Source organism: Bubalus bubalis, chromosome 23 (assembly GCF_019923935.1).
Source record: "Bubalus bubalis isolate 160015118507 breed Murrah chromosome 23, NDDB_SH_1, whole genome shotgun sequence".
NCBI lineage: Eukaryota > Metazoa > Chordata > Mammalia > Artiodactyla > Bovidae > Bubalus > Bubalus bubalis.
The window spans coordinates 36,040,033-36,058,696 of NC_059179.1; the positions used below are offsets into that span (position 1 = coordinate 36,040,033).

The following is an 18,664-nucleotide window of genomic DNA, read 5'->3' on the forward strand; positions in this document are numbered from 1 at the left end:
TTTAACAATATCTGATATTCTCTTGAAATAAACAGAAAAGTGTAATACTCTAGTTATTATTGATGGTTTCTGAGGAGGGGGCAATAACTAGCACTCTCTTCTCCACTGATCTTCTAAATAAACATGAACTAAACAATTAAATGGTTGTTTCTAAACATAATGAACTCCAGAATTAGCATAGTTATCTGCTGTAGATAATGCTAGAATAGAGCATAGTTTGCATGTAGGGATCATTCCAGATAAGAAGTTGTGAGATGAATGATCAGAGTAGAATTGACAGGTTTTTCCTAAGAATAAGAGAGGCAGATCTGAGTTGAACAATCCCAATTCATCAATACAATAAGTCACTCCTCCTCCTATTGTCAATTATGGCATTGATTATACACCCTGAGGAAATAGATCAACAATTTTTCCAGATAACTCTAGTCTCAGCTTCAGGACGGAGGGCACCAAAACCAATCACTGCTTCTCTGGATATTCTCTTGGTAGCTGTGTGTGTGTGTGTGTGTGTGTTAGTTACTCATTCATGTCCGACTCTGTGACCCCATGGACTGTAGCCCACCGAGCTCCTCTGTCCATGGAATTCTCCAGGCAAGAATACTGGAATGGGTAGCCATTCCTTCTCAAGGGGATCTTCCCAACCCAGGAATCCAACCTGAATCTCCTGCATTGCAAGCAGATTCTTTACCATCTGGGCTACCAGGGAAGCCCTGGCACCTGTAGCAGTCAGTTTTTATTTTATATTCAGAAAGCCCTGAAATGGATTAGAACAGTACATATATCAAATCAACTTCAATGAGACGCTTTACCTAAAGCTGGGACTTTATCCTCAATCTATCCCCCATCTCCAGTTCAGTTCAGTTCAGTCGCTCAGCATGTCCAACTCTTTGTGACCATGAACTGCAGCACGCCAGGCCTTCCTGTCCATCACCAATTCCTGGAGTTTACCCAAACTCATGTCCATTGAGTTGGTGATGCCATCTAACCATCTCATGTCGTCCCCTTCTCCTCCTGCCCTCAATCTTTCCCAGCATTAGGGTCTTTTCAAATGAGTCAGTTCTTCACATCAGGTGCCAAAGTATTGGAGTTTCAGCTTCAACATTAGTCCTTCCAGTGAACACCCAGGGCTGATCTCCTTTAGGATGGACTGGCTGGACCTCCTTTCGGTCCAAGGGACTCTCAAGAGCCTTCTCCAACACCACAATTGAAAAGCATCAATTCTTCGGCACTCAGCTTTCGTTATAGTCCAACTCTCACATCCATACATGACCACTGGATAAACCATAGCTTGACTAGATGGACCTTTGTTGGCAAAGTAATGTCTCTGCTTTTGAATATGCTATCTAGGTTGGTCATAACTTTCTTTCCAAGGAGTACACGTCTTTTAATTTCATGCCTGCAGTCACCATCTGCAGTGATTTTGGAGCCCAGAAAAATAAAGTCAGCCACTCTTTCCACTGTTTCCCCATCTATTTGCCATGAAGTGATGGGACCAGATGCCATGATCTTAGTTTTCTGAATGTTGAGCTTTAAGCCAACTTTTTCACTCTCCTCTTTCACTTTCATCAAGAGGCTCTTTAGTTCTTCTTCACTTTCTGCCATAAGGGTGGTGTCATCTGCATATCTACAGTCCATAGAGTGCCACAAAGTTGGACACAACTGAAGCAACTTAGCACTCACCAATAAGGCAACTCACTGTCTTACTGTTCTCTTTGCCATCAAATGCTATTGACCTGGTCAAGGGAATAGAATAGGGCTTGACAGCTGTTAGACATGTTAGTTGGAAGTTGAAAGGATCAAAGAAAATTCTGCACTCAAGGAAAAATACGTTAAAACAATAGTAACAATAAAATATGAAAACTTAAATATAATATGAAGTTTTGAATTTAGCTTAAAAAATTTACTTATAGAAGGGTTAGGTAGGGAACGCTTGCTTTGATCAGAGTTCATGTGAGAAAGACCTGAAATCGTTGATTGGTTCCAACAATAGCATGTTTCTAAACATAACAAGAAGCTATTTTTAAAGAAATAGAAAAAAGGTTGTTAATTTAGAAGATTTAAGAGGGAAATTTCTACCATATTCCACAGTAATCAGATCACATCTAGAATATTGTGTTCACTTTACATTTTAAGAAGGTCATTGAAAAACCGAATGCTGAAAACCATATTATATGAGAAAGTTTTGTCTTCTTTAGGAGACTGAATAAGCTCCTTGAGAATAGGACTGTGTTTCATATTGCTTAAACATGAGAACCTGACCCTCTTCCCTGAACTTTGGTATGTTCCGTAAATGTCTGTTGCAAAATAATGAATGAAAAATTTGAATATTATAATTGTTTATTTGAATATATTAGAAACATTTCAAACACATAACAAATTTAAAGCAGTTTTAGTGATATTAAGTATCCTATTTAATTTTAATGGTCCACAAATGTCCCCAAAATAATGAACTTTCTAACAATGTTATAAACCTTTGGGGGAAAATACCATCTTAATAAAAAGTGGTTCTTCTGCTAGATATATTCAAGGATACTAGATAACCATCTGTCAGAAAAGTAATAGTACTTTGATCCCACTTTAAAGGAAAATTTGGACCAGGTAACATTTAGGATTCCTTCCAGCTCTGATAATGAGTTATTCCATTGAATCTGTTATGATCATTGATTGTCTAACATTCTGATTTTTGTGGTTTAACACACCATTCCAAGTGCGTAGGAAAGCCAATTTATACCAGTCATGAGTCATCTATGCTGCATCAAACTGCCCTTTACATTTTAAAAATCCAAATGATTGAAATTAGCTTTTTAAAATAGTTCTATCATGCCTACTTTCAGAAAAGATTGAAAACAAATAATACTGCATATTAATCTGTCACAGTGATTCGTCTAAGCATCATAAGTACCTTCCAATGGAGAATTAAATACATTATAGTAAGTAGATGTCTTATTTTACAACGAAATATTTTACAAAAGAACAATTTTTAGAGTTTCTCAATAATGAACTGAAAATGACTCCATTAGCTAATAGCAAAATAATCACATTTTCCTTAAAGGAAAAAATATTTTTAAAACACTGTTTAAGAGGAAAATGCCAGTGTTTGAATCATTTATATCTTCAGGAAGATTTTAAGTACCTCTTGAAAAACTTCAAAATTATTGTCACAAACTACTTAAATGTTCAACATGAACTCCTTATACACTAAATGAAAAAGCTAACCGGATTATGTAGCGTTTAGAATTTCTTAACCTAGAAGCGAGCATGTTGTGGTTCAGAATTGAAACTTGAGCTTTGTATTGATTCCCAGAATGAAGGAGAAAAAAAAAATCTTTCTTTAGTAAATTAATTCTTAAGGGGGGAATAAAGCTACTGAAGGATTGATCTGAGTTTTATTGTAACAAGCGCCTCTAGTCATAAATGACTGGCACACAAGCAAGAGTCAATGTGTCATTTCTATTGTAATCAGCTGCTTTTAGATTTCCAGGCGTCAAGGTTGACTAGATCATACTGAGTGCCGCGTGGATGTCAAAGTCATTCATTTGCTCTTCTTGAGAGCAGCACCACTATTTCTCCTCTTGCAACTTAGGCCTCTAACTTGGGGAAGTAATATATTCTACAGTGTGGCTATAGGGGTATTTTTTGTGGGTAAAAAATTTTTTTCAAGTGCAGGTTTCAAAATTTGAAATTATTTAGCTTCTCATTTTTGCTCTTTGAGGAGTAATACGTATTAAACATCCATTCTAGTGATCTAGCTTTTAAATGACCTTTTCAGTACTCATCCTTTGTTCATTTTGATTTGCTCAGATAAATTACAACCACCTGGCCTTTTGTATTAAAGAAGGTTACATACAAAATTGACCTTTCGATTCTTACTGGGAGAGCTAGGTTCATTGTATTTGAGATTAACTGCTGTTGCTATTTTCTGGTTATGTCTTGAATAACTTTATTTGAGGAGGGTAAAGCCTATTTCTTTTGCCTGTTCGTTCCAAACTACTTCTAACACCGGAAGAATGGGCTGTCTGTGCAATACAAAAGGAAATTATGTTTAAAAAAAAAATCTGATTTTTTTGAATCCTATGATGCATGATGATATGTATATGTTATTTCAATTTCTCTTAACCTTGATAAAACCAAAATTATCCTTTGACCATCTGCTCTTTGCCCCCTTGCTTAATAAAACTCAAACGTCTTTCTTTTTGTTGAACACTTCAAGCTCACACTTAAAGCCTGAGGAACTCTGGAACTTTGTATTTGCTCTTACCTCTGCCTGAAATGTTCTTTTAGGCTTTATTTGTTCTTGTGCCACTCACGTAATATTGCGCTTGTTCCCCTGCATTTTGTGGTCTCTATTTAGTTAGGGTGAGCTCTATGGCTATGGAAATATTTTATGTCTGGCCTGAGACATTGAAAAGTCCATGCAGGATTCACTAGTCTCTTTTCGGCCTTTACACTTAAGGAATTCCTGGGTTGAAATGGTAAGAGTCTTAGGACTGGAGCATCCGTATTGCTAAGTTACCAGATGCGAAGTTACCTGGAGTTATAGAAAGTTTATGTGAGTCAGAAATACACTTTTTTAATGTTAAACTGAGTTTTGAGAATGCATACCTACTCTGACTGAGTATTCAAGGTTTCAGGTCAAATGTGATTTCCGCAGAGCCTTCTGTAATCCTCCTGGTCTGAAGCACCTTCTCTCTCCACTGTCTTTCTCCCAACCCTTATGTATTTTCTGTAGCGGTTTTTTTCTTTAATATTTTCATTATTTGTTTATATATGTATATGTTGAACAAACAAGACTTTTATCTGCTGTTAACTATGCTTTTAAGTGTCCAGAGTAATCTTCAAAATTGTCAATAAGCATTTCATTTTTTTGACTTTTTGTTTTAATTGTCAAAAAGTACAAACAGAACAAAATACTGCCTTACAAAACTCTGTTAAATTTTCTGTTGCTCATTAGAAAAGATGGTCTTGTATCACGCAGTATCTGAGTAGTTGGCTCTTCTAGATGAATCCATTCTGCATGATTTCTTTCATCTGGACATGAGATCATCTTTGGCAAAGTCAAAATCAGTGATGCCATCTCTGTCAATGTAGAATTAAGAGTCCATATTTTAATTTTAAACTTGTCCAAAGTAACCTTCAAAAATGTTTGCAGTAGTTTTACATGTCTTCAGGTTTTAGCTCACTAAGAAACAGATAAGGTTCTGTTGCTTTCAAATCCAGGCTACTTGAATGATTCCTCCAGATCACAAGGTTCCCCCAGTTGTCACCTTCCATTCTCCCAGTAGATGATCTGGAGGGATCCCTGATATTTTTTTGCACGCTTACTTGCTCAGTTGTGTCCAACTCTTTGCAACCCCATGGACTGTAGCCCACCAGGTTCCTCTGTCCATGAGATTTCCCAGGCAGGAATACTGGAGTGGGTAGCCATTCCCTTCTGGAGGGATCTTCACAACCCAGGGATTGAATCAGAGTCTCCTGCATTGCAGGTGGATTCTTTACCCTCTGAGCCACCAGGGAAACCAATGTTCTTTTAGTAGCACGGAAATGCTTGCTACATAGAAACAAAAGACTCACCTCATATATCTGTTCCTAGAAAAGTGTCTGGAACACAGAGCTCAGTAAAAGCTTTTTCACTGAGTGAATGATCACAGCCAAACGTAGTCACCAAGTAAATCAAGAACTTCCTATCAAATTGTTCTAAGACTAGGCATTTATTTATTTATTTAGATGGAGAGAGGGAAGGGAAGGAATGAAAACTCTGCCTAGAATCTAAATCTAAATTCTTCAAGATTCACCCTTTGGAACACCAAGTAAAGAAGAATTTCAGCATCTGCCTCTGTTCCTTAGGAAATTCCTTGACAACATAGTAACAGTTGACTGAGAATTGTTTTCTTTTAAAAAAAATATTGATTTGTTTTATTTTTTGGATGTGTCAGGTCTTAGTTGTGGTTCATGGGCTCCCGAGAGTACAGGCTCAGTTGTTGTGGTGTATGAGCTCAGTTGCCTATGGCATGGGGGATCTTAGTTCCCCAATCAGGGATCGAATCTGCATCCCTTGCACTGGCAGGCAGATTCTTAACCACTGGACCACCACGGAAGTCCCTGAGAACTGTTTTCTTATTGCTACTGCGTGAAGAGATGTACCACGTGATGTAACAGCCATGCTTGTTTTCTCATCAGTGAATTACACAAGACATGTTGCCATGTGTAAGATAAAAGCAAGTATACACAAGTATATCATCTGCATAATCAAAATTTTGCATGGAATATCAACTGTTTACTGTTACTAAGTTACAGATGATTTTCTTCTGAAAAAGTGTTCACAAGATGGACTTCTCCATTAGCGTAGCCAACAGACACACAGTTGATGAAAACCAGCAATTAACAGTGCTGGAACATGTATAAATACTGCATTTAGACTGGAGAGAAATGATGAACCTACTCGTTCTTTCCTAATTTACTTAAAAATATTAAGAAAATTGTTGACAAATGCTAGCAGTTTCTGGAGTAGATGTGGGAATTTGGTAGGGATGGTGGGGCTAGTGAGTTTTACTTTCTTTGTTTGCTATACATCACAAACCAGCTTGATCTCTCTAAACAAAGGGTTTGACCAGGGTCTATCCAATGATATAAAGCTTAACTTATTTGATAAGCAACCTTGTAGGGTGCTGGAAGATACAGCTTTTGTATTAAGAAATATTCCATCCTTTTAATATTAAACCTACTTTCCATGAGGACTTATAGTGATTGACATGTACAGACAGTTGTCGGATGTTCTTTCCATTTTCTTGGCTTCAAACTTCAGTTGGGAAGAATTGTGCCATCTAAGAAGTATGGTTTTGGTTTCGATGATATTTAATTCATAATGCATAACCATAAATATATGAGGATAAGGAAGATCTGTCATGCTCTCTTTCTTTTGTCATTTCCTAAATTAACCTAAACAAAGCCAGCTCAGACTTAAAATGCCCATACTCACAAAAGTTGAATGTCTTTTTCTGTAATTCCTGTCAGTAGAAAGCTGATTCTTTGTGACCCCATGGACTATAGCGTGCCAGGCTCCTCTGCCCATGGAATTCTCCAGGGAAGAATACTGGAGTGGGTAGCCAGCTGTTCCCTTCTCCAGGGGATCTTCCCACCCAGGGACTGAACCTAGGTCTCCTGCATTGCAGGTGGATTCTTTACCATCTGAACGACCAGGGAAGCCCTTTAAGACCTTATTGTATGCAAGTGATGGTGATGCTACCAGCCTCATAGTTTGTGCCTCTCTCTTCTTGATAATATTGAAAACTTTTAGAGTTCCATGAGATATATTTCACATGGAAGTTATGATATCATAAAATGGGTATGAATAAATGATACCTTTAGAGTCAAGATAATTCACTACAGAGTATAGGTCACATTGCACATACAACTGCATAAACCCTAAAGCTTGGAACACTGAGCTAGACAAAGGGAAGAAATAAAAGGAAACTTGAGAAACACATGTTTGAACTTCAAACCCATTCTGCACTTAAGAAGTTCTTATTTAGCAAATAGGGATGTGTAGGGAATTTTAAAGTTGTCTTGCTTGCTTTTATAATTTACTCCATTCTGTTTTATTTTTAAGCATGAGTATATATTGATAGATTTGTTAATTAAAAGAATTTTTTTAATTTTATTTTTAAATTTTACATAACTATATTAGTTTTGCCAAATATCAAAATGAATCCACCACAGGTAGACATGTGTTCCCCATCCTGAACCCTCCTCCCTCCTCCCTCCCCATACCATCCCTCTGGGTCATCCCAGTGCACCAGCCCCAAGCATCCAGTATCGTGCATCGAACCTGGACTGGCAACTCGTTTCATACATGATATTTTACATGTAAAGAATTTAAGAAAACAGTGGAGTTACATTTTGATTCTAAAAGAGGGCCAATTAGTTTCTAAAGACAGTAGTAAGTTAAATTACTGAATCTACTGAAATTGGAAAAAAAATTAATAAAAGTGTCATCTTTTAGTGCTAGATTCGTAGATTCATAGATTTTTCTAGTGCTCATCTATTTACCCGTTATAGGTCTATATAGTCTGTAGGTTAAAAAATCTCTGGACCAGAGGATCTATAGGTCCCTTTTAAGTCTAAACTCTGTGATGACTGTCTTTTATTCATATCAGTGATATGTTCAGTGTTATTCAGATGACAACAAAGACATTCATTTGCAGGCATTAATCTTTATCTTGACATTTTATTTTGTTTTAAGGGCTTCCCTGTTAACTCAGACAGTAAAGAATCTGCCTGCCATGCAGAAGACCCAGGTTCAAACCCTGGGTCAGGAAGATCTCCTGGAGAAGGGAATGACAACCCACTCCAGTATTCTTGCCTGGAGAATTCCATGGACAGACCATGGAGTTGCAAAGAGTCGGATACGACTGAGCAACTAACACTTTGACATTTTATATAAGAGTTTTAGTTTTAATTTGAGTTTCAGTTACTTTGAATTATATATATACTTTTAGGAATATTCACACATACACTTTCACACATACATTGACATGAGTATGTTTTATACTGATATAATCTCTTGGCACTTTAAAGGAAATATTGAACTTTGTATTTTGGAAAATTTAGAAGAATTTTCCATTTCTCCTCTCTTCCTCTCTCTGGTAGTAGGCTTGATGACAGTAAAGGTCGGTTTTGTTTCTGACATCAGATCAGATCAGTTCAGTTCAGTCGCTCAGTCGTGTCCGACTCTTTGCAACCCCATGAATCGCAGCATGCCAGGCCTCCCTGTCCATCACCAACTCCCGGAGTTCACTCAGATTCATGTCCATCGAGTCAGTGATGCCAGCAGCATATTGGGCACCTACTGACCTAGGGAGTTTCTCTTTTAGTATCCTATCATTTTGCCTTTTCATACTGTTCATGGGGTTCTCAAGGCAAGAATACTGAAGTGGTTTGCCATTCCCTTCTCCAGTGGACCACGTATTACTTCTCAAACAACAAACTTGCATACCTGAACAATCTACCTTGAATGTCTGCTGTGACCATTTGACAGTTAAGGACATTTTACATTAAAATAATGAAGAAAAACTGAGTAAACTTGTAGCTTGCAGATTTAGTTATAAAAATGATAGAATTATCATGCTTTCCTAATTCATTGATGCACTATCCTTCCACTAAAAAAAATGATCTTTTGCTTATTATACTTTATGTTGTGTCTGTGTTAATAATAGAAATACTTTTTCATGAAATGTTGCTTTACATATAATTCAAGCTCCTTGTCCATTTTAGTATGTAAGCTCAAAAATAATGACTAAAGAATTTTGATTGATCCTTTTATACCTTTCCAAATCTAAATAATTTCTATTAAAATATGAATGCATTGTGATGACTTTATGGCAGTTTTTCCTTATAATATTTACAACATGGTAATAAAGTGAATGAAGAGAGGTAAGAAGCCTAGTGGTGATTTGTTGGGTCCACAGAATTGACCCATTGTAAAAAAATGAATATCCACTTACTTTTGAGCATAAGGCATACATTGTAGAATATCAGAACAGTGTGATTATGTTGGTTGCTCAGTCGTGTCTGATTCTTTACAATCCCATGGACTGTAGCCCACCAAGCTCCTCTGTCCGTGGAATTTTCCAGGCAAGGATACTGGAGTGGATTGCAGTTCCCTTCTCCAAGGGATCTTCGCAACCAGGAATCAGACCCAGGTCTTCCCGCATTGCAGGTGGATTCTCGACTGACTGAGCCACCGGAAAGCAGAAAGCTATACTTTTAAAAGCTTCTTCGTAATTCAGTTCAGTTCAATTCAGTTCAGTCGCTCAGTCATGTCTGACTCTTTGCAACCCCATGAACTGCAGCACACCAAGCCTCCCTGTCCATCACCAACTCCCGGAGTTGACCCAAACTCATGTCCACTGACTCGGTGATGCCATCCAACCATCTCATCCTCTGTCGTCCCCTTCTCCTCCTGCCCTCAATCTTTCCCAGCATCAGGGTCTTTTCAAATGATAAAAATCAGTTTAATCAAAACTTGCCTTCAGTCACATTCAGATGATACAGATTTTTGTACTTTAAGTCACTCATTCATTGTCTTTTCATCAAATACTATTGACTGCAAACTAAGTGCTGAGCGAAATAAAAAACAGAAATAAATTTTTGCCTTAAAGATTTCAGGAAAGCATGAAGGTTTGGAGAGATAGTGCCACACTAATATCATAAATAACTTGTAGGTAAGATGATAACTTCACACCTGGGATGGAGTGGAAGGGTATTTGGAGGTATGGGGGGAGGCTAGATGGAACCTGAACATAGGCAGGCAAAAGGAAGGCAACTGAAAGCGAGTTGGTTACTGTTTTGATTTTTTTTAGAGTGTGTGTGTGTGTTTAAAGATTATTATCCCAAATCCATTAGAGTTTTAGCTTTAGGGGTGATTGGAAAAGTCATTAATATGAACTTTGGGGACTAATATGATATTTGTAGTAGTAGTAGTGTGTGGAAGCATTTCATATATACATTTGATAGAATCAATGACTGTTCTCAGTTGCCGTCTTTAAGCATGGATTTTCATATTATTTTTAATTTCATGGTTTGTTTTGTAAGAGATTTTAAATAATAAAACAACGATCATACATAACGAACATGATAGTAAGAACATCCATAATTTTAAAATGTCCTTCACCACAGTGGTTACAGCAACATGATTATAATCTATTGCATTATGATCAGTTGGTTCTTTTGGCCTTGTCTTTCTGCTGAATAATTGGCAACTGCAGATTAGTTATAAAATAGATCATCTGTTATATGGTTTCTTATCTATATGCAAAATGTCAAACTTCATTTTATATAAAAATCACAACCAGCAAATAATTTTTGAAAGTTCTTACGGAAGCACTCTATATTTCCTCACAATTTTTAGGTTGCGTTTTTATCATTTAGTCACAAATGGCAGGAAGCGGTTCCAAATTAAATTCATTTTTACCACAATCATGACATTTTCCAACTGTCTCATAAATTTGCAACATTTGTTAAAAGGGAGACTAATAGAGCAAAATGTGTCACTAGTGCCCAAGAAAACGGGCTTGTGGTAATTAGAGTGCCATCTTTAAAGACAAAGTTACGGCTTGAAATTTTAACATAATAATTGTACCAATGAACTGTTACTGAGTTCTCACAATGTGCCAGATTCTGTGTTGAGCAGTGCAGATGCATTATTAGCAAAACTTCTAATAGTATTCCTCTTCCCGTTTAATAGAGAATAAGCCTTAGAAAGATCTATGTAATTTGATGATGGTGCAGTAGGTAATGGGTGGAGAAACTGGGAATCAAAACAAGTTCTCTAAGGGCTAGTTGTAGGTGTAGACACTATTGATAGCCCAATTTTGCTATGAGAAAATGTGAGGCTTATAGAGGTCTAAATAATTCAGAGAGGTATAAATAGTACCTTAAACAGCTACTAAGTGGAAAACCACGTATTCAAACACAGATTCTTTTAACTCTAGAGTCTAACTAAATTGCCTGTCAATATCATCATTAAATTTCCAGGAAATTTGAGTTGTAAGCATAAAATGTGAATTGTTTATGTCTCTTTTGTTCTGACACAGAAGGGGCAAAATTCAAGAAGTAATGCACATAGATGTTAACTGGCAAAAGAAAGGACGATTGTTAAGGACTCGGCCGAGAGCCAGGAATTTAGTAGCATGACAAATCTCACTTTGTTCCATGTTATTATTTTAGGGTCATCCTATCAAAGCAAGAGTGTTTTAGGATAAAATTTTTTACTCCCTCTAAGTTTCCCGGGTCAGAACCATTTCATTAGGTTCCCCAAAGTCAGAAACTTGGTACACTAGCCAAAGTCCTCGAACTAGTCCTCTGTTATGTGACCCAGAGTGAATTAATTTGGCGAATTCCCTATTTGTAACCTTTGCTGTACACTGTCTTGTGCTCTCATTATTTTTATTTCACTGTATCTTGTTTTACAAACTTCAGTGTTATGGTCCTGGGCAAGAACAGTGTCTTTCCTCTTTGCAAAGAGTACTGTAGTAACATTCAGTTCTTAAAAACTGATGAAAACTCAATGCTCAGAAGACAAACTGGAATCTTTTAAAATACCTTTTTGTCATATTGGTAAACTTTTTAAAATGAATAAAACTTTCAATCACTGATTTTTCTTTATTATGAGTGTAGGAGGTGGTCACAATAATACATTATTTTTCAGAGAAATCTAGTCTTTGTTAAAGATAGTGAATTTAGAATAATCATAGATTTACATTACAGTCTGTGGGACTGAGTTCTCATTAATTATATTTTGTAGAGCTTTTACTTTTAGGTGTAGCAAAAAGGCAAGGCGAAGAAACAAATTGTTGGGTTTTGTTAAAGAATCAGTTATAGGAGATGCCATTTATAAGCTAAGGGAAACGAGTAAAAATGAAGAAACTTTAATACAAATGTTAGAAAATTGCATTAATCCAAACTAGAATTTATAGTTTTCTCAAGGGAATTATTATATTAACTGTAACAGAGGCAGTTTGTGTATTCCTGTGTGTGTATCTGTGTGTGCATTTATGTTTTACCAGATAAAAAGAACATGGTGTCTTCTACCCTTAGCATCCACTGGTATTTGGAGTAACATTATGTTTGCATTTTGCATAGACACAGTATTCAGATCAATTGGCCACTCCTATCGAAAGAGACACAAATAAGATTCTCTTGGCCAGCAGCTGTATTTTTAATAGTGCAAGTCTGAGTTTATACTAAAGTGAATAATTCGGGTGATTTAGATCGCATTTGCTTTTTACTCTGAGTATGTTTTTAATATGTCTTCATTATGTATCTTCTTCTAAAAATACATACAGTTTAAGACCGTGAACTCTAGCTAGGTAATAGTTGCATTATTTCTGTCCCATATTCGCAAGCGGATGTTCTCTCTTAAATAAGAAAAGCAAGCCCTTAAATTATGTTTGAGATGCTCATTACATGAACACTGCCGCTGCAGTGTCACAAGTGTTAAAATAAAAATGTTAAATAATAAAGAGCCATCAGGTGTTGGTTTTTGTTCCTTCACCATGAGAAAGGGAACTTTATGAATGATGCATCACAGTGCTCTGTACATTTACATTCAAAGATCAGTTGTTAATGTTTTAAGTTACTGCCAGTGAATCTTTAGAAATCACTGTGAATAATGAAGCCATTCATTGTGTTCAAGGATTTTGTCTTCAGCGATAGGATTTTCTTCTCATTTCAAAGAGTGTTTAATTGCATTGCTCATCTACTTTTAATATTTAATAATAATTTTATTAGCTGTGTCGAATGAGGAGGGCAAGATTCGCAATATCTAGTACTGGTCATCAATTTTTTCTTATCATGACTTAATGAATATTATAATTACAAGGGGAGGCAGAAATATAAATTAGCTGGGTGCTTGGTTGGGACTCGCTGGTTTATTGGTTTTTGTTTGGGCAAAGCCGAGAAGAGACGCAAAGAGAAGAAACAAATATCTGAAGAGTGTTTTAGAAGCCCTGGCACACGTTTTTGCAACCTACTAATCATTTAAATAATAAACACCATGGCTTTGAAAAAAGTTAAAACATTGACAATAAAAATCCCTGCTGGTGCTATAGCAATTGACAGGGGGGATCTTGATGACTACAAGACTGGGTCTTGGGGGGTGTATGTTCCTTTAATCTCTATTAATGCATTTTGACAACTTTTCATTCTCTTTTCTCAATCATTTGTACTGCTGTTTGCTTTCAGCTAAGACACAGGCATGAGTTATTTTGAGTGGAAAGACTTGGCACACCCGTCATCATAATAGCAGTTTTTCCTTAAGTAGTACCTCTCACCTGAAATTTTCAAAGTGCTTTTCACTCGGCCTATGAGGTGGCGGTCAGAAGGCACCATACATTTCAAGCCTATAAGGAAATAACCCAGGCCATGAGGAGAAAATAATTTTCATTTTTATTGATCTAGATATGAATATGTGCATTATAACCTCTAAATTTTAGATGCATTTTTTTCCAAACAGGACTAGATATTGTTGAATTTAACGTGTCCTAAAACCTGTCTTAAAACGAGTGCTTTTTAACCCCCTCCAGCAACTGCTTCGAGAACGACAGCAGATGGCCAGCCGTCCCTTTGCGTCTGTTGATGTAGCCCTGGAAGTGGGAGCTGAACACACAGACTTTCTGCGAGGGTCATTAGAGGTAGGAACAGTGGTGGTGAGAGGGGACTGCTGTGATTTGCATATTTATATTACTTCTCTAATCTGCATCTGCTTGTGAAGCCAAATAGAGTCTGATTATCTAGAGTTGACAAGATTCAGCTACATATGTTATGCCATTTTCAAGGCACATAGTTTTAATAGTATGACATGAGCTGTAACAAAAGCCACTGGAGAATCTATTAGTCTAGGCAAGAGTGACAGACTGCTCACCTGGCACCCTTTCCCTGACAGATAGGAACTGAAGGAATTTAAGATACAGGTACGATGAAAGAAACAAAGCATCTGTATTTAGTCCTAGGAGTGCCCAACACCCCTCAGTTAACAGGTCACATCTATCTTTATTAACAAAGTTGACTATAAAAGGTGGGTGGAGATGAGTTGCATTTTAATTACATAGTTTCACTTTTTGAATGTTGAAGGTTGTAGAATATAGTGAATATTTTTATTTTATGGCTGTATTAGTACAGTATTATATTGCAAATGGGGAGATGGAGTATGGTGAAAGAGAAATGATTATGTGCGAGTAAATGTGGTTTTCAGATCTTGAAATAGTGCATGACATGGTTTCTGAAAATAATGGGGGTTCCCAAAGAGCAAAAATCCACAGATGGTGATTCACAACTCATGACAGCATTCTGAGGCATAGCAATTTTATTCTATGCTTATTTTCCAAATTTTTTATTTTATACATGGTAAGATGTTTAAACAGAAAGATTTAAAAATACCTTACAGTTGAAATATTTTATTCACCTTTTAAAAAGTGCCCTTATGTGACTGACTTCATGTTGCTATATTTAGACTTTGCTTTTCTTTAAGGAAAGCAAGGGATATAAAAATAGACTCCTCCAAATACCTAGGCACAAATATAATTGATTTTGTCCATAAAATTTTTGGTTATTCTGAAAAAAATAAAACTAAATCAGACCTTATGATGCTATAGAAAGGACCAGTTTTTAGAGACATTTCTCTAAGTAATTTTTTTTTTTTTTTTTTAGCTTTTGTATCCTTGATTTTTTACTACTGTAGATCACAGGCTGTCACCGAAGCTTAGAACATTAGATAATGTGTGGGTATATCTTCTATTGCTTAGGGAGAAGTGTTCTAATTTCTAACTTTGCAGTAAGTGCTCTAATTTCATTCTGACCCTTAATTTCAAATAACTTTAGTACAGAACTTTTAACAAATTGAAAACTCTATCTGAATCCTTTTTCTCCTTATCTATTTAAAGCATTTTTGAATGCTGTTAAAACTCAACTCACAAGAGAAAAACAAATGTAAATGATGCATACGTAAGTTGAGATAAAACACTCATAAACTTAAGGAACAAATATAATAAATATACATAATAAATAATTTATTTTTTTGAGTTTAAAAACTTCTACCTCTACTTTCTTTTTGCTCATATTTACTTGGTAGTCCTTTTATTTGCGTATTTCCAACTTCTCTGTATCCTTTTGTTATTACTAGTTATATGAATAACTGGTGTGTATCACTTGTTTTCTAAAACTTAAATTTAGAATGTCACAGAAGAATAAAACTACCTACCTACTCCCATTTAGAAAGTTTTCTGGAGATCTGGTTCTACTTACCAATGTGTAGTTTTGTTGGCTTTTTGTAAACAGCTTTATTAAAATGTAGTTCATATGCCATACAATTTACCTGTTTAAACTGTGAAATTTAGGGTTTTTAGTATATCCAGAATTGTGTAACCATCACCAAAAATCAATTTTGGAATGTTTTCATCTTCCGATAAAGAAACTCCCTTCTCACCCCCTCTCTTTTTCCTCAAGCCTCGTTCTCAACCATAGACAAGCCCTAATCTACTTTTTGTCCTTATATGAGTTTCCTATAGTATATTTTCATTCCATTTCATATAAATGGGGTCATACAATATGTGGTCTTCCGTGACTAGCTTCTTTTACTTAGCCTTAGTGTCTTCAAGTTTCATCCCACATTGTGGATGAGTATTTAATTTCTTTCTATTGCCAAGTAATATTTGATATTATTGATATAAGAGGGGTGTCTCAGGTGACTCAATGATGAAGAATATGCCTGCCAATGAAGAGACATGGGTTCAATCCATGGCTCAGGAAAATGCCCTGGAGTGGGAAATGGCAACCCACTCCAGTATTCTTGCCTGGAAAATTCCAGGGACAGAAGATCCTGGCTTGCTACAGTCCATGGGATCACAAAGAGTTGGACACGACTAAGCGACTGAGCATGCACACACACATTATTGATATAGCACAGTTTGTTTTTGCACTTGTGAGTTGATGAACATCTAGGCTATTTCCGCTTTTTGAATATTTTGAAAAATGCTACTGTGAATATTTGTCTACAAATTTTGTTTCCTTGCATTGGAATATATAAATAAGAATTGAATTTCTGGGTAATTTGGTAATTTTTTATTACTTGTTGAAAAGACTTTCTATCTACACTGAATGATCTTGGGACTCCTGTTTCAAATCAATTGACCATAAGTGTGAGAATTTGTTTTTATAATCTCAATACCATTCCATTAATCTATAGACATTTATAGTTTTAAATCTATAATATGACAGTACAACGCTATTTTGATTACTATAGTTTTGTAGTAAGTTTTAGAATTAGAAAATATGAGTCCTCCAGCTTTATTTGTTTTGAACATTGGCTTTTCTGGGTCGTTTGAATTTTGACAGGAATTTTAGGATCAGTTTGTCAGTTTCTGCAAAGAAGCTCACAAGTACTTTAATAGGGATTGTATAAAATCTGTAAATCAATTTGGGAGAATTTACAGTATCTTAACAAGTTATGACCAACCTAGATAGCATATTCAAAAGCAGAGACATTACTTTGCCAACAAAGGTCCGTCTAGTCAAGGCTATGGTTTTTCCTGTGGTCATGTATGGATGTGAGAGTTGGACTGTGAAGAAAGCTGAGCACCAAAGAATTGATGGTTTTGAACTGTGGTGTTGGAGAAGACTCTTGAGAGTCCCTTGGACTGCAAGGAGATCCAACCAGTCCATTCTAAAGGAGATCGGTCCTGGGTGTTCATTGGAAGGACTGATGTTGAAGCTGAAATTTCAATACTTTGGCCACCTCATGCGAAGAGTTGACTCATTGGAAAAGACTCTGATGCTGGGAGGAATTGGGGGCAAGAGGAAAAGGGGACGACAGAGGATGAGATGGCTGGATGGCATCACCAACTCGATGGACATGAGTTTGAGTGAACTCTGGGAGTTGGTGATGGACAGGGAGGCTTGGCAATTCATGGGGTCGCAAAGAGTTGGACACGACTGAGCGACTGAACTGAACAGTATCTTAACATGCACTTTATTAAGGTGGTAGCTTTGTTAATTGAGTACCTTTATCCATGCTCCAAATAAACTTAGGATTCTAAATTCAATATCAGATTTTCTTCATCTTGATAAACAAATATGATTTCTGATATTTAAAATTCCCTATATCCATATATTTCTGATCTCAAGTAAATTGACAACTTAATTTTTTTTAAATTTCAAGTTGAAAATATTGTCCTTCAGTAATTTTTAGAGCTTAAATTGTTTTTTTATATGAATTTAATATCAGAAATAAATAATGGCTGCTAATTTATTTAATATTCTTTGGAAAATATTAGAGGTAAAAGCATAAGGTTTAAAATCATATTTTGTTTTTTCCTTTGCACTTTGTAATTACTACTAACTGGAAGTTATCTCTCTGCTGTATATACACATACATGTGTGTACATATGCATTTGTATGTTGTATGTGAGATTTACTTTCCATTGTCACAGTACTCTAGATCCACTCCAAATCTCTCTTTTTATATACATAACCTAGTATGATGTGGCACTGATTTGCTTACACAGCAAAATATGAAGCCTAGGCCTGTTCTGAAATAACATTAAGGACTTTATTTAAACCTAGAAAATAAAAGTAATTTTAAAATTCCTTTGCTGGGTTTTTCTTGAAATTCAGAGTTTAAGTTTAACCCAAAGCCATAGGTTAGCTGGCTATTACTATTCTGTAAATATTCATTGAGTCTTCATAATGTGGTAATTTAAGGAATGGATTTCTTTCAAGTTAAATTGGACTCTCATGTGCCACTCTGAGTTCCACATCTATATTGTCAGGGGGAGAATATAGGTATAATATAGAATTACTTATACTTGATGCATCCATAGTAATGGTTCTGTTCACCAAAATGTCCTATTCTATGAAGTAGACATGTTCCTAAAAGTTTGTATGAGTTGATTATGTTTTTTTAATAGATGAAGAGTATTCAGTCTTCATAGGAACTGTGTGTAGTAAACCTTAGGTGTAAAAACTCTTTGTGAGTAAAAAAAGGATTTTGGCGTGAATAATCACCCCCTAAATTATCTGTAAGCAAGTTTGAATCATTATATTTTTCTAAATTATAGTGAAAAATTAAGAACTTATTAAAATTTAATAAATACACTTAGAATATAAATTTATA

At 35.9% G+C, this 18,664-nt stretch overlaps 1 protein-coding gene across 2 annotated transcripts in view; it reads left to right on the plus strand.

Annotated features, from left to right (window-relative positions):
* Nucleotides 1-18,664, plus strand: part of ATRNL1 (attractin like 1) — an 802,632-nt gene that overhangs the window by 511,860 nt on the left and 272,108 nt on the right. For both annotated transcript variants that reach the window (XM_025273995.3, XM_025273996.3), the window contains exon 27: nucleotides 14,082-14,189. In XM_025273995.3, coding sequence (XP_025129780.3) covers nucleotides 14,082-14,189 — 108 coding nt within the window. The remainder of the gene's footprint in view (nucleotides 1-14,081; nucleotides 14,190-18,664) is intronic.